Source organism: Heteronotia binoei, chromosome 21 (assembly GCF_032191835.1).
Source record: "Heteronotia binoei isolate CCM8104 ecotype False Entrance Well chromosome 21, APGP_CSIRO_Hbin_v1, whole genome shotgun sequence".
In the NCBI taxonomy this organism is placed as follows: Eukaryota; Metazoa; Chordata; class Lepidosauria; order Squamata; family Gekkonidae; genus Heteronotia; species Heteronotia binoei.
In genome coordinates this window covers 20,301,472-20,324,756 of record NC_083243.1, presented here as the reverse complement: position 1 = coordinate 20,324,756, position 23,285 = coordinate 20,301,472, and the positions used below count along the sequence as shown (strand labels likewise).

The 23,285-nt window shown below is 47.2% G+C and overlaps 1 protein-coding gene across 1 annotated transcript in view; it reads right to left on the bottom strand.

Moving 5' to 3' along the window:
* The window catches only part of BRF1 (BRF1 RNA polymerase III transcription initiation factor subunit), a 357,225-nt gene that overhangs the window by 88,717 nt on the left and 245,223 nt on the right, over positions 1 to 23,285 (bottom strand). Inside the window, exons 12-14 of the mRNA XM_060261809.1 lie at positions 14,255 to 14,316; positions 10,128 to 10,209; positions 6,719 to 6,774 (exon numbers count right to left, since the gene is read on the bottom strand). Of these exons, the coding sequence (XP_060117792.1) occupies positions 6,719 to 6,774; positions 10,128 to 10,209; positions 14,255 to 14,316 (200 nt within the window). The remainder of the gene's footprint in view (positions 1 to 6,718; positions 6,775 to 10,127; positions 10,210 to 14,254; positions 14,317 to 23,285) is intronic.

The window sequence follows — 23,285 nt, the reverse complement described above, 5'->3', positions numbered from 1 at the left end:
GGAGGTTTGGCCACCCCTGGGCTATACCATGCTGCCTTCCCTCAACACGCATCTATTGGTGCATTTATTGTGCACCAGCCAATAAGTGAAAGAGTTTTTCCTGACTCTCTAGCAGCAAGGTGAAAAACACATCTCGCTGGTATATCCCTACAGACTCTCTCCTGGGCAGGGTTTACCTTAGGAAGCTAAACTATGGTTTCATTGTATGTTAGGGCTGCCAATCCCCAGGTGGGGGGCAGGGGATCCCCCAGTTTGGAGGCCTTCACCCTGCTTCAGGGCCATCAGAAAGAATGAGTGTATGGGGGGGGGGAGAGAGAAATGTCTGCTGGGCACTCCATTATTCCCTATGGAGACCGATTCCCATAGAGTATAATGGAAAATTGATCCATGGGTATCTGGGGCTCTGGAGGGAGTTGTTTTTTGAGTTAGAGGCACCAAATTTTCAGCATAGCATCTGGTGCCTCTCCTCAACCCTCCCCCCCACACACGTTTCAAAAAGATTGGACTGGGAGGGGAGCAATTGTATGAAACCCAAAAGAAGGTGCCCCTAGCCTTCATTATTCCAAATGGAAGGAAGGCATTTAAAAGGAGTGTGCTCCCTCTAAATGTGATGGCCAGAACTCTCTTTGGAGTTCAATTGTGCTTGTCACACCCTTGCTCCTGGCTCCCCCTGCCAAAGTCCCCTGGCTCCACCCCCAAAGTCCAGATATTTCTTCAGTTGGACCTGGCAACCCTATTGTATATTCATGACCTTTTTTGGGCCATGAAGTTGCAAGTAACATATGGTGACCCTGTAGATTTTCCAAGGCAAGAGATGTTCAGAGGTGGTTTGCCACGGCCACTTCCCTGTAGCCGCTCTCAACTTCGCTGGTGGACTCCCCATCCAAGTATTAACCTGGGCCCACCCTGCTTAGTTTCTGTGATCTGACAAGATCAGACTGCCCAGGTCCTCTGTGCACCAGTCGTTTTCGACTCTGGAGCGACGTTGCTTTCGCAACGTTTTCACGGCAGACTTTTTAAGGAGTGCTTTGCCATTGCCTTCCCCTGTCATCTCCACTTTCCCCCCAGCAAGCTGGGTACTCATTTTACCAACCTCAAAAGGATGGAAGGCTGAGTCAACCTCGAGCTGGCTACCTGAACCCAGCTTCCACCGGGGCTCGAACTCAGGTTGTGAGCAAAGCTTAGGACTGCAGTACTGCAGCTTTAACACTCTGCGCCACGGGACTCTTCTTCAACTAGGGTTAAAGTAACATGGCATTTTGACCACTACTTGTAATTAAACCAGGGCCTTCCTCCTCCTCCTCCCCCTCCTTTTGAGCAGGAAAGCACAGAAACGCAGTTCTGGCTGGCTTGGCATCATGGGGTGTGGCCTAATACGCAAATGAGTTCCTGCTGGGTGTGACCTAATATGCAAATGAGTTTCTGCTGGGCTTTTTCTACAAAAAAAAAAGTTCCGAGTTAAACTTTATGCCTGCACTGAACCAAAGTATTAGGATTCCAGCAATTCGCCCAATTTTTCTCTCTTTATTTATCTGGGCTATTTATCGTCCGCCTTTCTCAATGAAACTCCATGTGGATTGCATAGTGTAAGTCAAGCAATCCACAGGACAGGATGTCTATTGAACAGTGAAACAGGGTTTGGACTACAGAAATCTGAGAATCATCAGCCATCTCAGAGCTGAAACAGCTTTTGAACATAATATGTTGAGAGGTGGAGAAACTGCATAGTCTGGAGTATGCTCACAAGATAGAATCATAGATTCATAGAGTGGGAAGGGATCTCCAGGGTCATCTAGCCCAACCCCCTGCACAATGCAGGAAACTCACAAACACCTCCCCCTAAATTCTCAGGATCCACATTGCTGTCAGATGGCCATCTAGCCTCAGTTTAAAGACCTCCAAGGAAGGAGAGATAGGCAGCAATTCAGTAGGGAAGGCCACAGTTCTTATCCCTTTTCCGATGCAGACTTTAAAAAGCAAAAACATTCCTCCTGCCCAGAACAACAGAAACCATTAATTGATTAATTTGTTTCGAATGCGTTCTGGCGGGGTCCGCAAAGCATAAAAATACAGGGTGACAGAAGTGATGCTAGGACAAAATTTTAACCCTCAAGCAGTCATCGAAACCCCAGAGGAAGGAGCAGAAAGGTTTACGTGGCGAGAACAAGGAAGTGGGTGTTCGAGACATGCTTCTGTTCCAGGGATTTTTTCCTTTTTCTTGCTGAGTTGTAAAAAATTATTCAGACACTGCCAAGTCTGTATGAACATGGCCTGAAAGAGATGCTTTCAATAATCAGACAATGTTCCATTGTCTTGTTTTGTTCTCAGGGGATGGAGGCGGGGGAGACAAAATGTCCTTTTTAAAAAAAAAAAATGATCATGAGTTAGGGAACTTAAGGTATCCATTTAAATATAGATTCAGATAGGCTACCACGTTGTCTGAAGAAGTGTGCATGCACACAAAAGCTGATACCTAGAATAAAACTTTGTTGCTCTTAAAGGTGCCGCTGGACTCGAATTCTGTTCTGTTGCTTCAGAACACGGCTACCTGCCTGAATCTATCTTCACGGAAGGCATTGCATTAAGCCAATAAGAGATGGACTGACTCTTTATGGAAGCCACAGCCCTCAGTCTTCAAGACCTGAGCATGGCTGTTCATGATAGGACATATTGGAGGTCATTAACTCCACCCCATTTCATTTTCCTGTGTTCGTCTGAAGAAGTCGGTTGAAATACAGCAGATCGTTACATTCAGCAGCTGCCATGAGTAAACTGCACCACTGAGATCACAAAAACGTTTACTTGCAAACTGTGTTTATTTTGGCTGCTTTGTGTGTGTGTGTGTGTGTGTGTGTGTGCACTTTCATTTAGTGGAAGTGCAGCTGCTGGGGAAATGAAGATTGTACTGGGGGAACTGCACTGCTGTATTTCTGTTTATTTTAGGGAATGGGAAAGTCTCCAGGCTCCACTTTCAAAGTCCCCAGATATTTCCCGAGTTGGACCTGGCAACCCTATCTCAGACTCCTACTCAGGTCTAATCAGCGGGGCCTACTCCTCAGAAAAGTGTTCTTAGGAAAGCACTGCTGAAAGCTTACACACACTGCCAACTTTCTCACACTGATTTCGAGCCCCAATCTGCCAAAATTTGAGCACACTTTTCTGTCTGAAAACTGATCGTCTTTCTACAAGAGCACTGTCATATAGCTGAAAAGATCTGGGATATATTATTGTTGTCACTGCTACTGGGATAGAGAAGGGCTTTTCTGAACAAAACAACAGAACTATGCTGCTAAAAGCCAAAGCCAGTCAGGGCCGTGAAAAGACTTATGACAGAGTGTTTCTGCCCAAGTGCCAGGAAAACAGAGAGGGGTGGCCCCCCTGAATGCATGTTAGATGGGCACGCCTCATTCCCACAGTGGTGTCACATGACATTGTTTTGGGAGGGGAGAAACCAGTGAAAGGCCACTGAAGGGGGGAGTGGGGAACACTTGGCAAAAGGAAGGAGGAGGAGTTCACAAAATGCCACCTTCCCTTGTTTCCACTCAACTGTAGTAATTAATGCACATATTACATGCTTTATGAAGGGTAACACACACATCACTTCAAATTACTGTAATGGATATTGTATTCTGCACCGTGTTCTGCTCCTCATACACAATTTCATTATGAAAGCATGAAATAGTATTTAGGCTTCTGAGAACAAAACTGAAAAAAAAACCACATCGAAGTACTTGGGCAGAGGTTGTTTTTTTTTTTTTTTTTAAAGCATATCCTCAGGAAGGTCCAAATTCTGCAGAAATGTTATTTGCTTTAATATAGACTTGCCCAACAAGTCATCTGGAATAGAATAGCGGGTGAGTATCTTATTGTAGCATATAGACCAGATTGTATTGTTACGTGACTTTAACTGAAAACACTGATTTCTGTGCGAGTTAGTGGCAGCGATGTAACCTTTCCTCCAAAATTTAATTAAGGCAAGATGGACACGGGCCCTAACTGATGGCAAGCCACGTTCCGCCCTCATAAGGGCTGCAGGGATCCCCTCGGGCAGAGAGAGAAGTCGCCTAATGAATAAATTTTGAATCGATCCCAGGCTGGAGATTATATGTTCCTTCCAGCCCCATCCCTCAACACCATAAAGAAGATGGGGGATTGCCTTGTGTGTAAATATTTTTACTGCTGGATGTATAGGAAATCCACCCCTAGTATGGTAAAATCTCAGGATTGCCCCTATTGTTTTTATGGTGGAGGATTTGACAATTTCCAGATGTGGATTCCAATTTAAAGTCTCACTAAAGGTCACTCTCAGGTATTTAAAGGAGCTGTACTGCTCAATAGGAACTCTGTGAATACTCCAGGAGAATTTGGTAATACCTGGAGATTTGAAAGGGGAGCCAAAGTGAGTGGGGTTTAGGGAGGGGAGAGAGCTTGGCAGGGTATAAGGCCTTGCAATCCGCCTTCCAAAGCAGCCGTTTTCTCCGGGAGAAGTAGAACAAAGTTTTTTAATAATTGATAAATAAGCAATTGTTGTGCTCTGGACTGGAGCTCAGTTGCAATTCTGGAAGATCTCCGGCCTCCATCTGGACATGTGCAACAACAAATACAATTAAGATATTTGCTGCTACACTTTGATCCCTGTACTTAAGAACATAAGAGAAGCCATGTTGGATCAGGCCAATGGCCCATTCCAGTCCAACACTCTGTGTCACACAGTGGCCAAAAAACCAGGTGCCATCCGGAGATCCATCAATGGGGCCAGGATGCTAGAAGTCCTCCCAGTGTGCTCCCCCCAAGCACTAAGAATACAGCGCATCACTGCCCCAGACATAAGAGCATAAGAGAAGTCATGTTGGATCAGGCCAAGGGCCCATCCAGTCCAACACTCCGTGTCACACAGTGGCCACTATATGTGTGTGTGTATATTATAATTCAGGTTTCTCCCTGGCAAAGAAAGGGAAAAAAATTAGCCCCCTCCATAAAACCACTACCAGAAAATCTAAGCTTTAGATTCACTACAAAGGATACGTAGTGGTATATTATTGTGTTTGTTCTTAAAAGCAATCTTATCGGAATTTTGTAATATCATATATTGCAGTCAAAAAGTAAAACAAAATTCCAGTGGCACCTTAAAAACTACTAACATTTATGAGCCTTCATGAGCCCGTATCTCAGGAAGCGATCTGTCACTCACAAAAGCAGATGTTGAAATAAAAGTTGACATGTTTATGTGCACAGCCATGTTGGTCCACAGTAAAAGATCAAGGTTTGAATCCAGTAGTATGCATGAACACCCATGAAGCTGCCTGCCTTATACTGAATCAGACCATTAGTCCATCAAAGTCAGTATTGCCTACTCAGGCTGGCAGCAGCTCTCCAGGGAGAGAGGTCTTTCACATCATCCTTGGAGGGTTTTAAACAGAGGCTAGATGGTCATCTGACAGCAATGTGGATTCTGTGACCTTAGGCAGATCATGAGAAGGAGGGCAGGAAGAGTTGCGTCCAGGGTTCCCTCTGAGTTAGTGTGAGCTAGCTCACAGATTTTTAGTCTCCAGCTCACACATTTTTGTCTCAGCTCAGGAAGGATGACCCCCAGAGCACAATAATTTATGCAGTAGCTCCCAACTTTAATGCCAGTAGCTCACAAAGTAGAATTTTTGCTCACAAGACTCTGACGCTTAGAGGGAACATTGGTTGCGTCAGTTCTTAGTTTTCATGGCCCTTTCTTACATAACCAGGGAGATGCTGTTCACCACTTTGGGGTCATGCAGGAATTTTTCTCCAGACCAGTTTGGTAAGGGATCTTGGAAGTTTTTGCCACCTTCTGGGCTTGGAGCAAGGGTCACTGGGGAGGTATGTATGGGGGAGGTATTTGTGAAATTCTTCCACTGTGCAAGGGGTTGGGAGAGATGGCCCTGGAGGTTCCTTCCAACTTTGTGATTCTATCTGCTGCCTAGCCCTTTTACCTGGAGAGGCTGAGGATTGAACCTATGATCTTCTGCATGCCAAGCAGATGCTCTACCACTGAGTCACAGCCCCTTACTGACCAACAATTTTTTTCAGGGCAAAAGCTTTCAAGAGCCAATGTTTTCTTGATGAAAGCAGCTTTGATTCTCAAAATGTTATACCACGACACTATTATTGGGTATTTAAGGCACCACTAGATTTAGATTTCGGTAGTCCTGTGGCGCAGAGTGGTAAAGCTGCAGTACTGCAGTCCGAGCTCTCTGCTCACGACCTGAGTTTGATCCTGGTGGAAGCTGAGTTCAGGTAGCCGGCTCAAGGTTGACTCAGCCTTCCATCCTTTCGAGGTTGGTAAAATGAGGACCCAACTTGCTGGGGGGAAAGTGTAGATGACTAAGGAAGGCAATGGCAAACTACCCCATAAAAAGTTTGCCGTGAAAATGCAACATCACCCCAGAGTCAGAAACGACTGGTACTTGCACAGGGGACCACCTTTACCTTTTTAGATATAGATTCAGATTTAGCAACTGTTGGAATGATCACTGTTTTAATTTATACTCTGCCCTTCTCATTGGGTCTCAAGACAGATTACTGGTACAATCAAAATTTGCAGCCAATCAGTCATCAGGTTACACAATAAGATAACATCACTCAATCAGAAGACAGATTGCAGCAGAGTCTGCTGTATAGAACTGTGCACTGGAAATAAAACTGCCCAATGTTGCATGCGGTTTGCTCATTCTGAAAATACTCCTACCTTATGTTCTTTATAAATCCCAAGTTCTTTCTCCTTCGCTATCCTCGCTTCTTTTTCTGGAACAGGAGAGAAACAAAGAAGTAGCATGACAGCACAGGTGTGATCCAGATAATATTCTGGAAGGCTATTAACATCTTTTTTGGTTGTCAATCATCAGACAATCTAACAGAAGAAGAATTGAATTGCAGATTTATACCCCGTCCTCCTCTCTGAATCAGAGACTCAGAGCAGCTTACAATCTTCTATATCTTCTCCCCCCACAACAGACACCCTGTGAGGTGGGTGGGGCTGGAGAGGACTCTCACAGCAGCTGCCCTTTCAAGGGCAACCTCTGCCAGAGCTATGGCTGACCCAAGGTCATTCCAGCAGCTGCAAGTGGAGGAGTGGGAAATCAAACCCAGTTCTCCCAAATAAGAGAACAAACCCAGTTCTCCCACTTAACCACTTCACCAAGCTGGCTCTCAGCTAAAATAATTTTTATGTTATTTAACTCAGCTGGAAAAAAAATTGAACATATGCAAGAAAAACGCTTCCCATGAGTTGACTTCAGATTTGCATGACTGGTATTTTTTAAAAAATGAAAATCTATATAATCCATCAATGAATAGTAATTTTCAAAAAACAACTTGGCATCAGTGTTCCCTCTAAGCTGAGTTAGTGTGAGCTAGCTCACCATTTTTTGGCCTTCAACTCACATATTTTGGTCTCAGCTCAGGAAAAATGGCCCCAGAGCAAACTAATTGATGCAGTAGCTCACAACTTTAATGCCAGTAGCTCACAAAGTAGAATTTTTGCTCACAAGACTCCACAGCTAAGAGGGAACATTGCTTGGCATGTATATAAGTTAGGGTTGCCAGCCTTCAGGTGGGAGCGGGGGACCCCCTGACAGTCGGCTGGTAGGGGGAAGCCCCGCCCCCAACAGCCATGACCCAGAATAATGATGCCATGCAGAAGTGATGTCATCACATCAGGGACATCATGCGTGGTGCCGTTGCCACACATGACCCTGGAAAGCTCCCTCTTACCCCCTGCAGGCAAGGAAATAGGACCTGGCAACCCTAATTGTAAATCCTTCCAGGCTTCAGAACACTTTCTAAAGATCGTTATAGTCTGCACACAACAGCTTTGTAAAGCAGTCAGTATTACTATCCCCATATTATTGCCGTAACGAGAGGCAACGCAGTGTAGTGGTTGAATGCCCATTCTGCCCAGGAAGCTTGCTGGGTGTCCTTGGGCCAGCCAGCCTAACCTACATCACAGGGCTTTTTTTGTAGCAGGAAGCCCTTTGCATATTAGGCCCCACACCCCTGATGTAGCCAATCCTCCACGAGCTTAAACAGCTCTTAGTGCAGGGCCTACTGTAAGCTCCAGGAGGATTGGCTACCCGAGGAGGTGTGTGGCCCAGGGTTCTTTTTCTAGCAAGACCTCTGCAGATTAGGCCATGCTCCCCCTGATGTAGCCAATCCTCCTGGAGCTTACATTAGGCCCTGTACTAAGAGCCCTCTGAGCTCTCGGAGGATTGGCTACAGCAGGGGTGTGTGGCCTAATTTGCGGAGGGGCTCCTACTAGAAAAAGAGGCCTGGCGTGGCCTAGTATGCAAAGGGCTTCCTGCCACAAAAGAAGCCTTGCTATTTCACAAGGCTGTTGAGAACATAAAATGGAAGAGGGAAAGGCTTTTGTAAGCTGCTCTTGGGGGAAGACATGGGGCACAGAAATGAAGCATATAATATAAAAATAAATGAAGCTTATTGCATGTGGGGGAGCTGAAACTGAAAGGCAGATTTTTTTTTTAAAGAAAAGAATTGTTTATCTAATCCTAAAAATTTCCCAGATTAACAGACAGGATTTAAAGGCTAGAGTGCATGGCTTTCTAAGGGTGAGTGCTTTTACTCACTGGGGTGACAAAGGATACAGTTTCATATACATGAATGAATGAGACTGACTTGCCTAAGGCCACTGAGTGGTTTGCATCAGAGGTGAAACTGGAATTCCCAGCTCATTTCACAAGCCCAGGGTTACCAAATCCGGAGGGGGGTGGTTTGGAGATGGAGGGGGGGGGGTCAAAACTGGAGCAGGTGGGAGTTGGGGCAGGGAAGAGACCTCAGTGGAGTATAATTAGGCTTGCCGGGTCCAGGTTGGGAAACACCTGGAGAGTTTGAGGGTGCAACTTGAGGAGGGCAGAATCTGGGGAGGGGAGGGGAGGGGAGGGACCTCAGCAGGGTACCACACTATAAAGTCCACCCTCCCAGGCAGCCATTTTGTAAAGGTGAACTGACTGTCACCTGGAGATCAGTTATTTATTTATTTATTTATTGCACTTATATCCCGCCCTCACAAAACGGGCTCAGGGCAGCTAACAACAGTCACAGTTTGCTGACAGATTCACTTATATCAATAAAACATTATTAAAACATTAAAATATTAAAACAATTTAAATACAATTCAGATGGCGTTCTGTCTGGCTTAAAATAAGTTTATGTTGATACTGTGGGGTAGATAGTACACACCCCCGCAGACGTTAAGAGTACCTCCAGTTAGTTATTAAAAGCCTGCCTGAACAGATATGTCTCACAGGCCCCTGCAGAATTGTGATAAATCCCACAGGGCCCTAGTCTCCTCAGGGAGGCCATTCCAGAGGGCAGGCGCAGCCATGGAGAAGGCCACTAGATTTAGACTCCTGCTGTTAGTAACCTCAGGGGATCTCCAGCCATCACCTGGAGGGTGGTAACCCTAGGTATAATGCCACAGAGTCTGCCATCCAAAGGAGACGTTTTCTCTAGGGGGAATCAAACTCTGTTTTCTGGAGATTGGTGGCAATCCAAGGAGATCTACAGCCCCCCCCTTGGAGGATGGAAACCCTATCTGAGCCCCTACCAGCTCCCATGGTCTCACAAAGCATGTTTCCTCACAGCAGTCCCAGCTCCATGTTTTATCTGAGAAACCCTTACAAGCAGGGCTTTTTTGTAGCAGGAACTTCTTTGCATATTAGGCCACACACCCCTGATGTAGACAACCCTTCTGGAGCTTACAGTAGGCCCTATACTAAGGGCCCTGTAAACTCTTGGATTGGCTACATCAAGGTTGTGTGTGGCCTAATATGCAAAGGAGTTCCTGCTACAAAAAAAGCCCTTGTAATTCTCCTACAGATTTGGATGGGGGTCAGGGAGAAGCGGAAAGAAAGTGCAGCTTTGACTGACGCCACAGAGAAAACCAGGGCTGACAGGAAATTTAAACCAGGAATAAATATGCAGCAACAACTGAAGTCCTACTTTTTCTTAAAGAAATCAAAAATTAACGTGTTTAAGTCTACAATTAACTGCTCAATCACGTCAATGAATGTTTTCAGACTCAACACTTCACAACATGAATCACCAGAAAAGGAGACTTTCAATCATCCTGCTTTACTTACCCTTTTGTTCTTTCAAATAATCTGCGTTTTCCCTCATCCAGAGTTCGGCTTTTATTTTGGCTTCCGTTTCGTTAAGTATATACTAGGGAGAAGAGGTGGGGGAGGGGGAATAGAATTGTGCGTTTAACAGCTCAGAATGAGAATTAGCAAAGCAACCTTGTAGTTAGCTTCTGGAGCCACTTGCCTTTTCTCCATCCCCTTTCTGAAGAAGAGGAGGAGGAGTTGCAGTTGGATTCATACCCCGCCCTTCATGCGGAGTCTCAGAGTGGCTTACAATCTCCTTCCCTTCCTCTCCCCACAACAGACCCCCCCCTGTGAGGTAGGTGGGGCTGAGAGGGCTCTGATTGAGAACTGCTCTTAAGAGAACAGCTCTGAGAGAACTTGTGACGGACCCAAGGTCATTCCAGCAGCTGCCAACGGAGGAGCGGGGCCACCAAACCCAGTTCTCCCAGATTAGAGTTCTTGCTCCGAGTCGCTACTTTCAACAATCAGATTGTCTGACTGGGATTTCAGGCAGCATAAGGCAGTGGTGGGGAAATAAGAGGAGGAGGACAAGGAGACTGTGGTATCCCAACCGACAAAGAGACATCTGGACTGGCATGTGAAGAGCGAGGTCACCTTGTCAGGAAATACAGGGAACTAAGAAGGGGAGGAATTCCAGCAGGAGCTCCTTTGCATATTAGGCCACACACCCCTGATGTAGCCAATCCTCCTGGCGCTTACAAAATGGAGCCTTGTAAGCTCTTGGGAGGATTAGCAACATCTGGAGTGTGTGTCCTAATATACAAAGGAGTTCCTGCTAGAATTCCACCCCTGGTACTAAGGAAAGGGGAACTTGGCATCAGTTTCTGCTCCGTAAGGCTAAATGCCACCCATTGGATTTTCATTAAATGTTAACACTTGCCATTTTCTCTATAGCAGGGCCTCCCAACATGGTGCCCACAGGGCCTGCCAATTGTTTTCAGAAATGGGGTGGGGCCAGGGGCGGGGCTTGCCCAGCTGAGCTTCTGACTAGTAACTGGAGATTCAATTGGCTGGGTAGATTAAAATAAATGTTTCAGCAGCAGCTGCCACCATAGTGTTGGTTTGTGTTCTCTCTCTCACTTCTGTTTTCCTGGTGTGTCTCCTCCACTTGCAGCTGCTGGAATGGCCTTGGGTCAGCCATAGCTCTCGCAGAGCTGTCCTTGAAAGGGCAGCACCTGGGAGAGCTCTCTCAGCCCCACCCACCTCCCAGGGTGCCTGCTGTTGGGGAGGAAGATAAAGGAGACTGTGAGACTCTGAAATTTGGAGTGAAGGGCAGGGTATAAATCCAATATCTCCTCCTCCTCCTCCCTTTAACTACATCTATTTAGCTCCCCCCTCCCCAGTCCTTGGCCCTGCTCTTTCATTCATAGAATGAGTTGGAAGGGACCTCTAGGGTCATCTAGTCCAACCCCCTGCATAATGCAGGAAACTCACAAACACCTCCCCCTAAATTCACAGGATCTTCATCACTGTCAGATGGCCATCTAGCCTCTGTTTAAAAACCTCCAAGGAAGGAGAGCCCACCACCTCCTGAGGAAGCCTGTTCCACTGAGAAACCACTCAAACGGTCAGGAAGTTCTTTCTACTGTTGAGGCGGAAACTCTTTTGATTTAATTTCAACCCACTGGTTCTGGTCCTACCTTCCAGGGCCACAGAAAACAATTCCACCTCATCCTCTACAGGACAGCCCTTCAAGTACTTGAAGATGGTGATCACATCACCTCTCAGCCACCTCCTCTCCAGGCTAAACATGCCCAGCTGCTTCAACCTTTCCTCATAGGATTTGGTCTCCAGACCCCTCACCATCTTCGTCACCCTCCTCTGGACCGGTTCCAGCTTGTCTATATCCTTCTTAAAATATGGTGCCCCAAACTGAACACAATACTCCAGGTGAGGCCTTACCAGAGCAGAGCAAAGCGATACCATCACAACACGTGATCTGGACACTATACTTCTGTTGATACAGCCCAAAATTGCATTCATGAAGAAACAGGTATGAATATAAAGCTGGTGTCGATTCCAAAGTACCTCGAGAGCAGTAGAGCTCCCAAAACGAAACTTTCCCACTGCCTCTCTCCCTCTACGGCCTATTGAATCCCCCCGAAGCTCTGTGCCAGGGAGTTGCGGGACCCTAATGAATAGTTAATGGAAATAGCCAATGGAAATGCGGTTCTGCTTAAGTGCCGTTGCACCGTTAGTACCTTTGGCGCTAACCCAAAAATATTAAAGAGTGCTTCTGTAGACGATCAGAGTACCTTACTTTCGCCTCTCGCCAAATCCAGATTTCCACACATGCCTTGGATGAAGGAAAAGGGGGCTTCCTGCCAGGGCAACATATCCAAACTGTGGCCTGAACCCCCAACCCACCCCCCTCTCCCCCAAGCCATTTTTTAAAAATAAGTTACAAAAACTTAGCACTCCCCCCTCCCTGTCTTGGAATCATTCCCAGAACAGACTTGTGAGTTTTCAAATCTACCTTTAATGTATTTCTCAAGCGTATAGCTCATGGCAGTTGTCTCACGCCCCTTGCTAAAGTCTCATCCCAGCATGCGATGCCCACTTCCTTTCTCCTGGTATTTCTCCTAATACCCAGGCTTCTAATGAGCAGTTTCATTTTACCATCTTCTAAAATGGCGTGTTTCCCTTTTATGGACAGCCGGAATGGCTTTTCATATTTTTATGTCGTTTTGAGTTGGCACCTGGGGTTTTTTTGGCCACTGTGTGACAGAGCGTTGGACTGGATGGACATTGGCCTGATCCAGCATGGCTTCGTATGTTTTTCTTATTTTTTTTTTTATTGTAAGCTGCTTCAATCAGGACTCCAAAAGTATGGCAGAGAAATATCCCATGTAAAAAAATTAAATAAATAAATAACGTGGAATCATAGAGCTGGAAGGGGCCATACAGGCCATCTAGTCCAACACCCTGCTCAATGCAGGATCAGCCAAAAGCATACCCAGCAAGTGTTTGTCTAGTGGGTGGGGAACAGTGGCTCTCCAGATGTTTTTTGCCTACAACTCCCATCAGCCCCAGTCAGCATGGTCAATGGTTGGGGCTGATGGGAGTTGTAGGCACTACTTAAAGATTGCCAGTGAGGGGAAGCTCGCCACCTTCCAAGGCAGCCCATTCTACTACTGAACTGCTCTTTCTGTTAAAAAAAACACACACAGAGATTTCCAGCCAGTACCTTCCTGCACTGAATTTAAACTCGTTCTTGAGAATCTTCTCCTCTGCTGCCAACAGGAGCAGCTCCCTGCCCTTCTCCAAGTAGCCCTTCAAAGACTTCAAGAGAGCAACCATGTCCCCCTCTACCTCCTCTTCTCCAGACTGAACATCTCCAGCGACTTTCCTCCTAGGGCTTGATCTTCAAGCCCCTGATCATCCTCATCGCTCTCCTTTGCACCTGCTCCATTCTGCCCACGTCCTTCTTGAAGTGAGGCTTCCAGAACTGCACACAAGACTCCAGGTGCGGCCTGACCAGTGCAGTGTACGGCAGGACTAAGACATCTTGCAATTTGGATGTTATGGCTCTGTTGCTGCACGCCAAGACCGTGTTAGCCTCTTTTGCCGCTGCATCACACAGACTGCTCATATTTAGCATACAATCATAAAGACAGAAGGCAAAAGAAGAAGGGGATGGCAAAAGATGAGATGGCTGGACAGCGTTACTGATGTAACAAACACGAATTTGAGCAGGCTTCGGAGGATGGTGGAAGACAGGAGGGCCTGGCGTGACTTTGTCCATGGGGTCGCAAAGAGTTGGACTCGACTGTGCAACTGAACAACAGCAACCCCAAGATGTTGTTCAAACGCACTGCTACTGTGCACTCTTTCCCCCAGCCAGTATGCATGCTTCTCATTTTGGTTACCCAGAAGCAGAACTCTACACTTGTTGAACTTCATCTTATTCACATCTGCCCACTTTCCAGCGGGTCGCATTACTGGCACTGCTTTCCCTAAGCTGTTGCTTCTGCATCACCGAAACAGGACAGCGTATTCAGTGGCTGCGTAGAGCGAACCTTTCCTAGCCCTGTGCGAACGGCTATGTTTTCCAAGTTCCACATGCGCGGAGAGAGAACGGAGGGCTGGAGACAAATTCTTACCATATCTATTTCACTGTCGTCGATTCCACTTAGATCTAATTCACCGTCTCCGGCGCTTTCGTCTAAACAGAAGCAGCAGAAATTTTAATTAGGGCGTGCATTCATTCCAAATCAACTCCGATTCAAGCCCCGGCTTTTCATCATCTCGGAAATACGGTCCTTTCTGATAAGTGCCTTGCTGACAAAGCAGTGCTTTGGAGGACGGCGCCCTTCCGTTTCCACACACACTGCCTTTACGGCAAATATTTTTCTAAACATGCTTCACAATTGTTGCTGTTCCTTGTGTGAACACAAACTGTTACTGCAGTTAATTAGGGGGAAGAGGAGGCACCAAGAAGGCTTCCTGCACACGCGCACACACACACACAACTCCTTGGGATTCACCGATAAGGTAATTCAATGGCAAACACCCAATTAAATGCACAGTGAAGCAATGAGATGTTAGGAACTTAAGGTCAAGGACCTGTAGCACTTGAACAGCTGCTGGAAGGAGGAGGAGATACTACTGAGCTACAGCCCCTCCCCTAAACTATCACAGCTGAAAAGCAGTATGCAACAACCAATGTTCCCTCTAAGCTGCAGAGTCTTGTGAGCAAGAATTCTACTTTGTGGGCTACCGGCAGGGGTGGAATTCTAGCAGGAGCTCCTTCGTGTATTAGGCCACACACTCCCGATGCAGCCAATTCTCCAAGAACTTACAAAAAAAAGAGCCTTGTAAGCTCTTGGAAGACTGGCAACATCAGGGGTGTGTGGCCTAATATACAAAGGAGTTCCTGCTAAAATTCCACCCCTGGCTACTGACATTAAAGTCGTGAGCCCCTGCATAAATTATTGTGCTCTGGGGTCATACTTCCTAAGCTAAGACAAAAATGTGTGAGCTGGAGGCTAAAAACCTGTCAGCTAGCTCACGCTAAGTCAGTGAAGAGGGAACACTGGCCACGACAATAAATAACAAATATGCCATCTGGGCTTAGTAAGGCAGAAATACTGGACCAAGCAGCAGCCCCAAACAGGAACAAAACACAAAGCCAGTATGGCACAGCAGTGAAGTCCTGGACTAAAACCCCCTCTCTCAGTTTAGCCTTCCTCACAAGGTTGTTGTACAGATATCACGCAGAAGGCAGAATCACATATGAGCTCCCTGGAGGAATGGTAGTATAAAAACGTACAGACAGACGACGGGAAACAGAGGAGGTCTTAAAAATCTGAGTTCGGAGTGGAGGAATGTGTTTTCCCTGGGCGCTAACATCTCCTCAGGGGCCCTCAACCTGCTGCCTCACATTTATACGCCTGAAGATGTTTTCAATTCACAGGGTGACGTTTTTTGCATTTCTGCTACCCCAGACGCTTCGTCTACTTCATCGTTCCGCTCTCCTGGGACTGCACCAGGCAACAACAAATATTTGCCACAGGCCATCTTATGATAATATATTGACTGAGAATGCCTCAGGAAGAGGTTTTAAAATGGCATGTTTTAGTCATGGATTTTTGCTGACAGCTCGGCGAACACACACAGTCTTGTTCCATGGCATCCGCAACTTTTTTACATCACAACTTTACAAACGGGGGCAGCAAATCCAACCCAGAGCATGCTACCTGGCTCTCTCCCCCAGTTTAGCCATAGAGCAGGGGTGGCCAACGGTAGCTCTCCAGATGTTTTTTGCCTACAACTCCCATCAGCCCCAGCCAGCATGGCCAATGGCTGGGGCTGATGGGAGTTGTAGGCAAAAACATCTGGAGAGCTACCGTTGGCCACCCCTGCCCTAGAGCATTACTGCTAACTTGAAATAAGTTTCCTCAGGATGCTGGGAAAACAATGCAAACTCTACTTCTGGATCGAGGCGGCTCGGCAGTATTGCTGTTGTTAGACCTATCGGCTGCGTTCGATATGGTCGACCATCGGCTGCTGACCCACCGCCTCGCCGACGCAGGAATCCGGGGGCTAGCCTTACAGTGGCTTTCCTCCTTCCTTGAGGGTCGGGGACAAAGGGTGGCGATTGGAGGAGAGCTGTCCCATAGGCGCTTACTTAATTGTGGGGTGCCTCAGGGGGCAATTCTCTCTCCGATGTTGTTTAACATCTTCATGCAGCCACTGCTAAAGCCGCCTTTTTCCATCTTAGGAAGGCAAAGCAGCTGGCCCCCTTCCTGGAACGCAGCGACCTAGCAACAGTGATCCATGCAACGGTCACCTCGAGGTTGGACTACTGTAATGCCCTCTACATGGGGCTGCCCCTGTACCGAACTCGGAAACTGCAGCTAGTGCAGAATGCGGCAGCCAGGCTGTTGGTGGGACTACCTCGGTGGGAACACATGCAGCCTAGGTTGCGGCAGCTGCACTGGCTGCCAATCGTGTTCCGAGTTCGTTACAAGGTGCTGGTTATTACCTTTGAAGCCCTATATCGCCGAGCACCTGCCTACCTTAGGGACCGCCTCTCTCCATATATCCCCCAGAGAGCATTGAGATCTAGCTCCCAAAACCTCTTAAAAATCCCTGGACCAAGGGAGGCCAAACTGAAAACAACCCGAGAGCAGGCCTTCTCAATAACGGCTCCCCATTGGTGGAATCAACTACCAGCGGAGTAGTGGTATAGTGGTTAAGTGTGCGGACTCTTATCTGGGAGAACCGGGTTTGCTTCCCCCCCCCCCCTCTACTTGCACCTGCTAGCATGGTCTTGGGTCAGCCATACCTCTGGCAGAGGTTGTCCTTGAAAGGGCAGCTGCTGTGAGAGCCCTCTCAGCCCCACCCACCTCACAGGGTGTCTGTTGTGGGGGAGGAAGGGAAAGGAGATTGTGAGCCACTCTGAGACTCTTCGGAGTGGAGGGCGGGATATAAATCCAATATCTTCATCTACCTCACAGGGTGTCTGTTGTGGGGGAGGAAGGTAAAGGAGATTGTGAGCCACTCTGAGACTCTTCGGAGTGGAGGGCGTGATATAAATCTAATATCTTCATCTTCCTCACAGGGTGTCTGTTGTGGGGGAGGAAGGTAGAGGAGATTGTGAACCGCTCTGAGACTCTTCAGAGTGGAGGGCGGGATATAAATCCAATATCTTCATCTACCTCACAGGGTGTCTGTTGTGGGGGAGGGGAAGGTAAAGGAGATTGTGAGCCGCTCTGAGACTCTTCGGAGTGGAGGGCGGGATATAAATCCAATACCATCTTCTTCTTCACCAAACTGGCTCTCCAGGTGGGATAGAAAACTAAAGCAATAAATAAAGAAAATAAATAAGATTCCTTGGGGGCGGGGGGAGATGCATTCTTTTTTGCACTGTTTGTCAGTTTCTCAAAAACATCTGATTAGCCACTGTAGAAAATGCAATGCTGAACCAGATGGGTGCCAAGGTCATAGTTTGTCTACGGCACCAAAAACCCTGAGCCGCTTCTGGATGGGCAGGGCTGGCTCTAGACAGACCGACACCCTTGGCAAGGCTAACTTCTGGTGCCCCCCCCCTTGGACTGATAACGTCACTGAGTCATGGGGAGGGGGGCTCAATGCAATGCCCCCAGAAGGCTAGCACCCTAGGCAGTTGCCTAGGTTGCCTAGCGGCAGGGCCGGCCCTGTGGATGGGTCACCGTTCCAAATAAATTTGGACTGATGAGTCACCATATCAAAGAAGTTGGGAACCACTGCTCTAAAGCAGGGGTCCCCAACCCCCAGGCCATGGACCGGTATTGGTCCATAGCAACTGGGCAGTGGAGTGAGGAAGAGACCTCCACCCACTCCTCATTTAAAGGCAAGGATGAGGTGTGGGCACGGGGGTAGCCTGGGGCAGCAAAACCCCCAGCATCTCCACCCCCACCGATCCATGGAAAAGTTGTCTTCCACAAAACCGGTCCCTGGTGCCAAAAAAGGTTGGGGGCCACTGCTGTAAAGGATTATCTTTTTAAAAAATTAATGGGCAAATTACATACTGATTCAGCAAAGCTATCTGCCTTAAAGGGGAGGTTGTTTGCAACAAAGTTAGTTCACCAAGTTTCACCTTTGGGGTAATTCTTCCCTCTTCAGTCCTCCAAAATTTATTCCCAACCTTTTGAGAACAACAGAAAGGGACAGTGGAATCTTTGGAAATGCCAGCCTGAAATTTAGACCGTTCCCATGTGCTGCAGAGTGCTTTGGTGCTTTCTTTCTTTCTTTTTTTTTAATGTCAACACTTTAATTTAAACTCTGGACTTTGGTGCCAGTTGTTTCCTCTGACAGCGCCAGGGACAAGAGAACTCATTTGCCAACTGCCAAATTGCAGGGGAAAGCAACTCAAAAGGAAGTGATCTGAAATAAGCATGACTTATAGCGGGGGACGCAGCGGTAATGGATGGATACCGGCCTGGCCTGCAAATAGCCCCTTTCTTCGGTCCCCTGCGACAGGCATTTATTATATGCAAAAAGATTCCCCGGAGACTACGAGGGGCATCCTGAGGCCCAAGTTTTACACCCCCCCTCCCCTAAACAAAACAGTTTTTGTTGAAAAAGAAACATCCACTGTAAATGCTAAAATCTAAGAAAGGGGGAAAAAACAGCTGCTCGGATGTACCCACGGAAAAAAAGCCACGGCAATCATCTCCACCACTAGCTGATCTTCCCCTGCCGCTGAGATTGACCATCTGTTGCCCATTAAACAGCTTGCTCCAAAAGGGGCTTCCCCCCCTCCCCCCAAATCCTGGCTCTTTTGCAGCCAGAAAAGCACAACCTCCCCCCCCCCCCCCCAAGCAACATACACACACGCTTCAGCTCAATCTTTCCAAGCAGTTTCGGAACAATTTTCTCATCTTAAAACCCCCTTAAATGTAGCCTTCCGTAAACACAGATGTGACCGGCCTCTGGCCCGCAATCTTAAAACAGCGGAGGGGCCCGTGGGGGTTTTTTTATGTGGGTTCCCTGCATATTTGGACTTTTCTTCTTTTCGTTTTTCAGGGACGGCCTGCGGGGTACAGGTAGAAACGAAGCTCTGAAATAAAAAACACACACACACAGAAAAAGAAGTGACGCTAGAGGCCATTAATTTGGTAAGCGGATCGAGTCGGCCTTTATGGTTAAGTGAGGGCAAGGAGCCACCTCCTCTGTCCCTCCTTCCGGCCCTTTTTAATCTCTGCAGGGCAACCAGTAGCTTTCTGAGGCTTTCAATCAAGGCTCTGAGTCAACTGCGATCCTTCGAGTCAAATGCATCAGTCATGCCCGTCTAGAGACCCCACCATTTTTTCCTGAAGAAGAAGAAGACAATATTGGATTTATCCCACCCTCCACTCCAAATCTCAGAGCAGCTCACAACCTCCCCTGCAACAGACACCCTGTGAGGTGGGTGGGGCTGAGAGGGCTCTCACAGCAACTGGCAGAGACTGACCAAGAGAGAGATCTTGGGGTCGTGGTAGATAACTCACTGAAAATGTCAAGACAGTGTGCGATTGCAATAAAAAAGGCCAACGCCATGCTGGGAATTATTAGGAAGGGAATTGAAAACAAATCAGCCAGTATCATAATGCCCCTGTATAAATCGATGGTGCGGTCTCATTTGGAATACTGTGTACAATTCTGGTCACCGCACCTCAAAAAGGATATTGTAGCATTTGAAAAAGTCCAGAAAAGGGCAACTAGAAAGGTTAAAACACTTGGGACTCTAGCTTGGAGAAAGGTCGACTGCGGGGTGACATAATAGAGGTTTACAAGACAATGCAATGGATGGAGAAAGTAGAGAAAGAAGTACTTTTCTCCCTTTCTCACAATACAAGAACTCGTGGGCATTCCATGAAATTTCTGAGCAGTCTGGTTAGAATGGATAAAAGGAAGTCCTTCTTCACCCAAAGGTTGATTAACATGTGGAATTCACTGCCACAGGAGGTGGTGGCGGCTACAAGCATAGCCAGCTTCAAGAGGGGGTTAGATAAAAATATGGAGCAGAGGTCCATCACTGGCTATTAGCCACAGTGTGTGTATATGTGTGTGTGTGTGTGTGTATAATTTGTTTGGTCACTGTGTGACACAGAGTGTTGGACTGGATGGGCCATTGGCCTTATCCAACATGGCTTCTCTTATGCTCTTATGCCCCTTCAAGGAAAACTCCTACGAAAGCTATGGCTGACCCAAGGCCATTCTAGCAGCTGCAAATGGAAGAGTGGGGAATCAAACTTGGTTCTCCCAGATAAGAGTCCGCGCACTTAACCACTACACCAAACAAGATGGACACAGAGGAGTTACAAAAAGAGACTTCCGATTAGGGAGTTGTAAGGTTGCGCCCACAAAAGCTCTGCACTCGCTTGATTTTGTTCCATCCACATCCCCCCAACGTGAGGGACGGTGAGGGACGGACAATGGCTCAGGGGTAGAGCATCTGCTTGAGAAGCAGAAGGTCTCAGGTTCAATCCCCGGCATCTCCAAAAAAGGGTCCAGGCAAATAGGTGTGAAAAACCTCAGCTTGAGACCCTGGAGAGCCGCTGCCAGTCTGAGAAGACAAGACTGACTTTGATGGACCAAGGGTCTGATTCAGTATAAGGCAGCTTCATATGTTCATATGAACCTATGATCAACCCTTCCCATTAATTTTATTTTATTTATGTTATTTATAGTTCACCTTTCTCACAGGAATTCAATGCAGATTATGAATAGCAACTCAGTACAGCTGACAAATGTCTGGAACCACCAGAAAGAACTGAAGCAGAAGTACTCACAGGACACATTAAATCAAGGGTTTCAAACATGCGGTCCAGGGGACGAGTCAGGCCCCTGGACGGCTCCTATCAAGCCTCTGAGCAACTGGCTGTCATCTGCTTCCATTTCCCTCTCTCTTGCTTCCTTCTGCATAGCAGTTTGCTTTGCAAGGCTTGCTTAATTGTACAGGAGCTACAGAGCAAAACCTCTATCTTCTCCATTGGCTGAAGCACCTAACTTGGGGAAGTGCCGGAAGGGAGGGAGGAGGCGGAGCTTGCTTTGCCAGGCTCTCTTAATCACACAGCAGACTACTAAGCCAAACCTCTCTTCCTTTCATTGGCTTAGACTCCTCCCCCTCTTGGTCCCTGGGGGAAGGAAGGAAAGAGCCAGAGCTTCCTTTGCCCAGTTCCCTGGATCCCATGGGAGAAATACAAAGAAAACACCTTTAAGACCAATGAGTGCTAATGTTTTAAGCATTTTTTAAGTTTTTAAAAAAATTAATTGTGTTTTTCTGTGTCCTTTATAAAGTTCATCTCTAATCTAATCTTAAATAGGTACACACATGGCCCGGCCCGACATTTATATCAAATTCAGCCCTCTTAACAAATGAGTTGAACAGCCCTGCATTAAATATCACAGAAATGACATATCTAGGATCTTACTTACGATAAGCTCTACACAGCAGTCCACACCACAGTCCACAATCATTTATCTAAGCAAGCTCGTACAATAAAGCTCGTACCATTTTGTATCATGTAACCTTGTTACCTGAACAGACAAGGCTTGGTAACTCCTGCCCGGCCCAAGCCCTTGTCTTTCCTCTCCCCATCCCCCCGCATTAAAATTTCTTACCTGTCTTTCAAAAAAAATGGTCCAGATTTAACTACACATGGGGCTGTATCCTACCACTCCGCTCAGCTAGTGGTGGGCCGTCCCTTGGGTGCTTTGGACCCCCCAAATAGACAACAGTGGGCCCAGGACTCATTTTGTAGCAGGAACTCCTTTGCATGTTAGACTACCCCCCTCCCCCTATGCAGCCAATCCTCCAGGAGCTTACAGTAGCCCTGTACTAAGAACCCTGTAAGCTCCAGGAAGATTGGCTACATCGGGGGCGTGTGGCCTAATATGCAAAGGAGCTCCTGTTACAAAATGAGCCCTAGGCACCACCGTTAGCAGAGTGGGCAGGATACAATCCATCCTAGGGGAGACACTAAAACAAGGTTAACTTGTTTTAGTGTTAAAAGACCGAGAAGAGTAAAAAGCAGTGACGTGCGTTTTTTGGAAAAATGTGTACTGAAAAAAATATTCCAACTCCAATCGCAATGAATAATTTAAATACTGTTAGTGGAATATCAATGATGTTAGCAAAAGAAGGTAAAGGGTACCGTGTATAAGCCTGAGCAAAAGGAGCTTTGGATCGAAAGCTTGTATCCTGAAAATCTTGTTTGTCTCTAAGGTTCTACAAGACTTGAATCTAGCTGATCTCATCCAGCAGCACAACCAGGGGTCATATTGTAGAAATAAAGGTGGTGCAGCTCATTAGCATATCTCATTAGCATATGCTGTTGCCCCCCCCCCCCCACACCAGCCAAAAGCAACCCAATACAAGAAAGGAGAGCCCCAGGCAAGCGAGACCTGCTTGGTCTGGCTAGAGATCCAGCAACCTCAAGAAGGCCTCACTCACCTGAGACTCTCCTTGGCTGCCCCGCCCCCACAGTCAACAGGACAGCAAGCAACCCACTGCCTAAAATCACATAACTAGTGGAGAAAGGGTGGCGTGGGTTTCTCCAGGGGTTAATGAGGGCTGCAGGGGGTGTGGCAAAGCCCCTGGTGGCTGGCTGGCTGCTCTACTAATCCAGGGACTGTTATGCAGCTGCACCTACTATTCAATGGACAAGGTAGGTGGGGAGGAGGAGGGGGAACCCTCAGAAAGGTTCAGGAGCTGTGCTCCAGTGAGCTCCTGCTGCATTCAAGGTCTGTTCACAACTCTTAGATTCTTGAGAATCACCTCTCTGCTCAAGACTTTGAACAGCCCTCCCCAATCAGGAGAAAACATTTAGAATAACAGAATCATAGAGTTGAAAGGGACCTCCAGGGTCATCTAGTCCAACCGCCTGCACAATTCAGGAAACTCACAAACACCTCCCCATAAATTCACAGGATCTTCATTGCTGTCAGGTGGCCATCTAGACTCTGTTTGAAAACCTCCAAGGAAGGAGAGCCCACCACCTCCCGAGGAAGCCTGTTCCACTGAGGAATCGCTCTTACAGTCAGGAAGTTCTTCCTAATGTTGAGCCAGAAACTCTTTTGATTTAATTTCAACCTGTTGGTACTGGTCCTACCTTCTGGGGCCATAGAAAACAATTCCACACCATCCTCTAGATGACAGCCCTT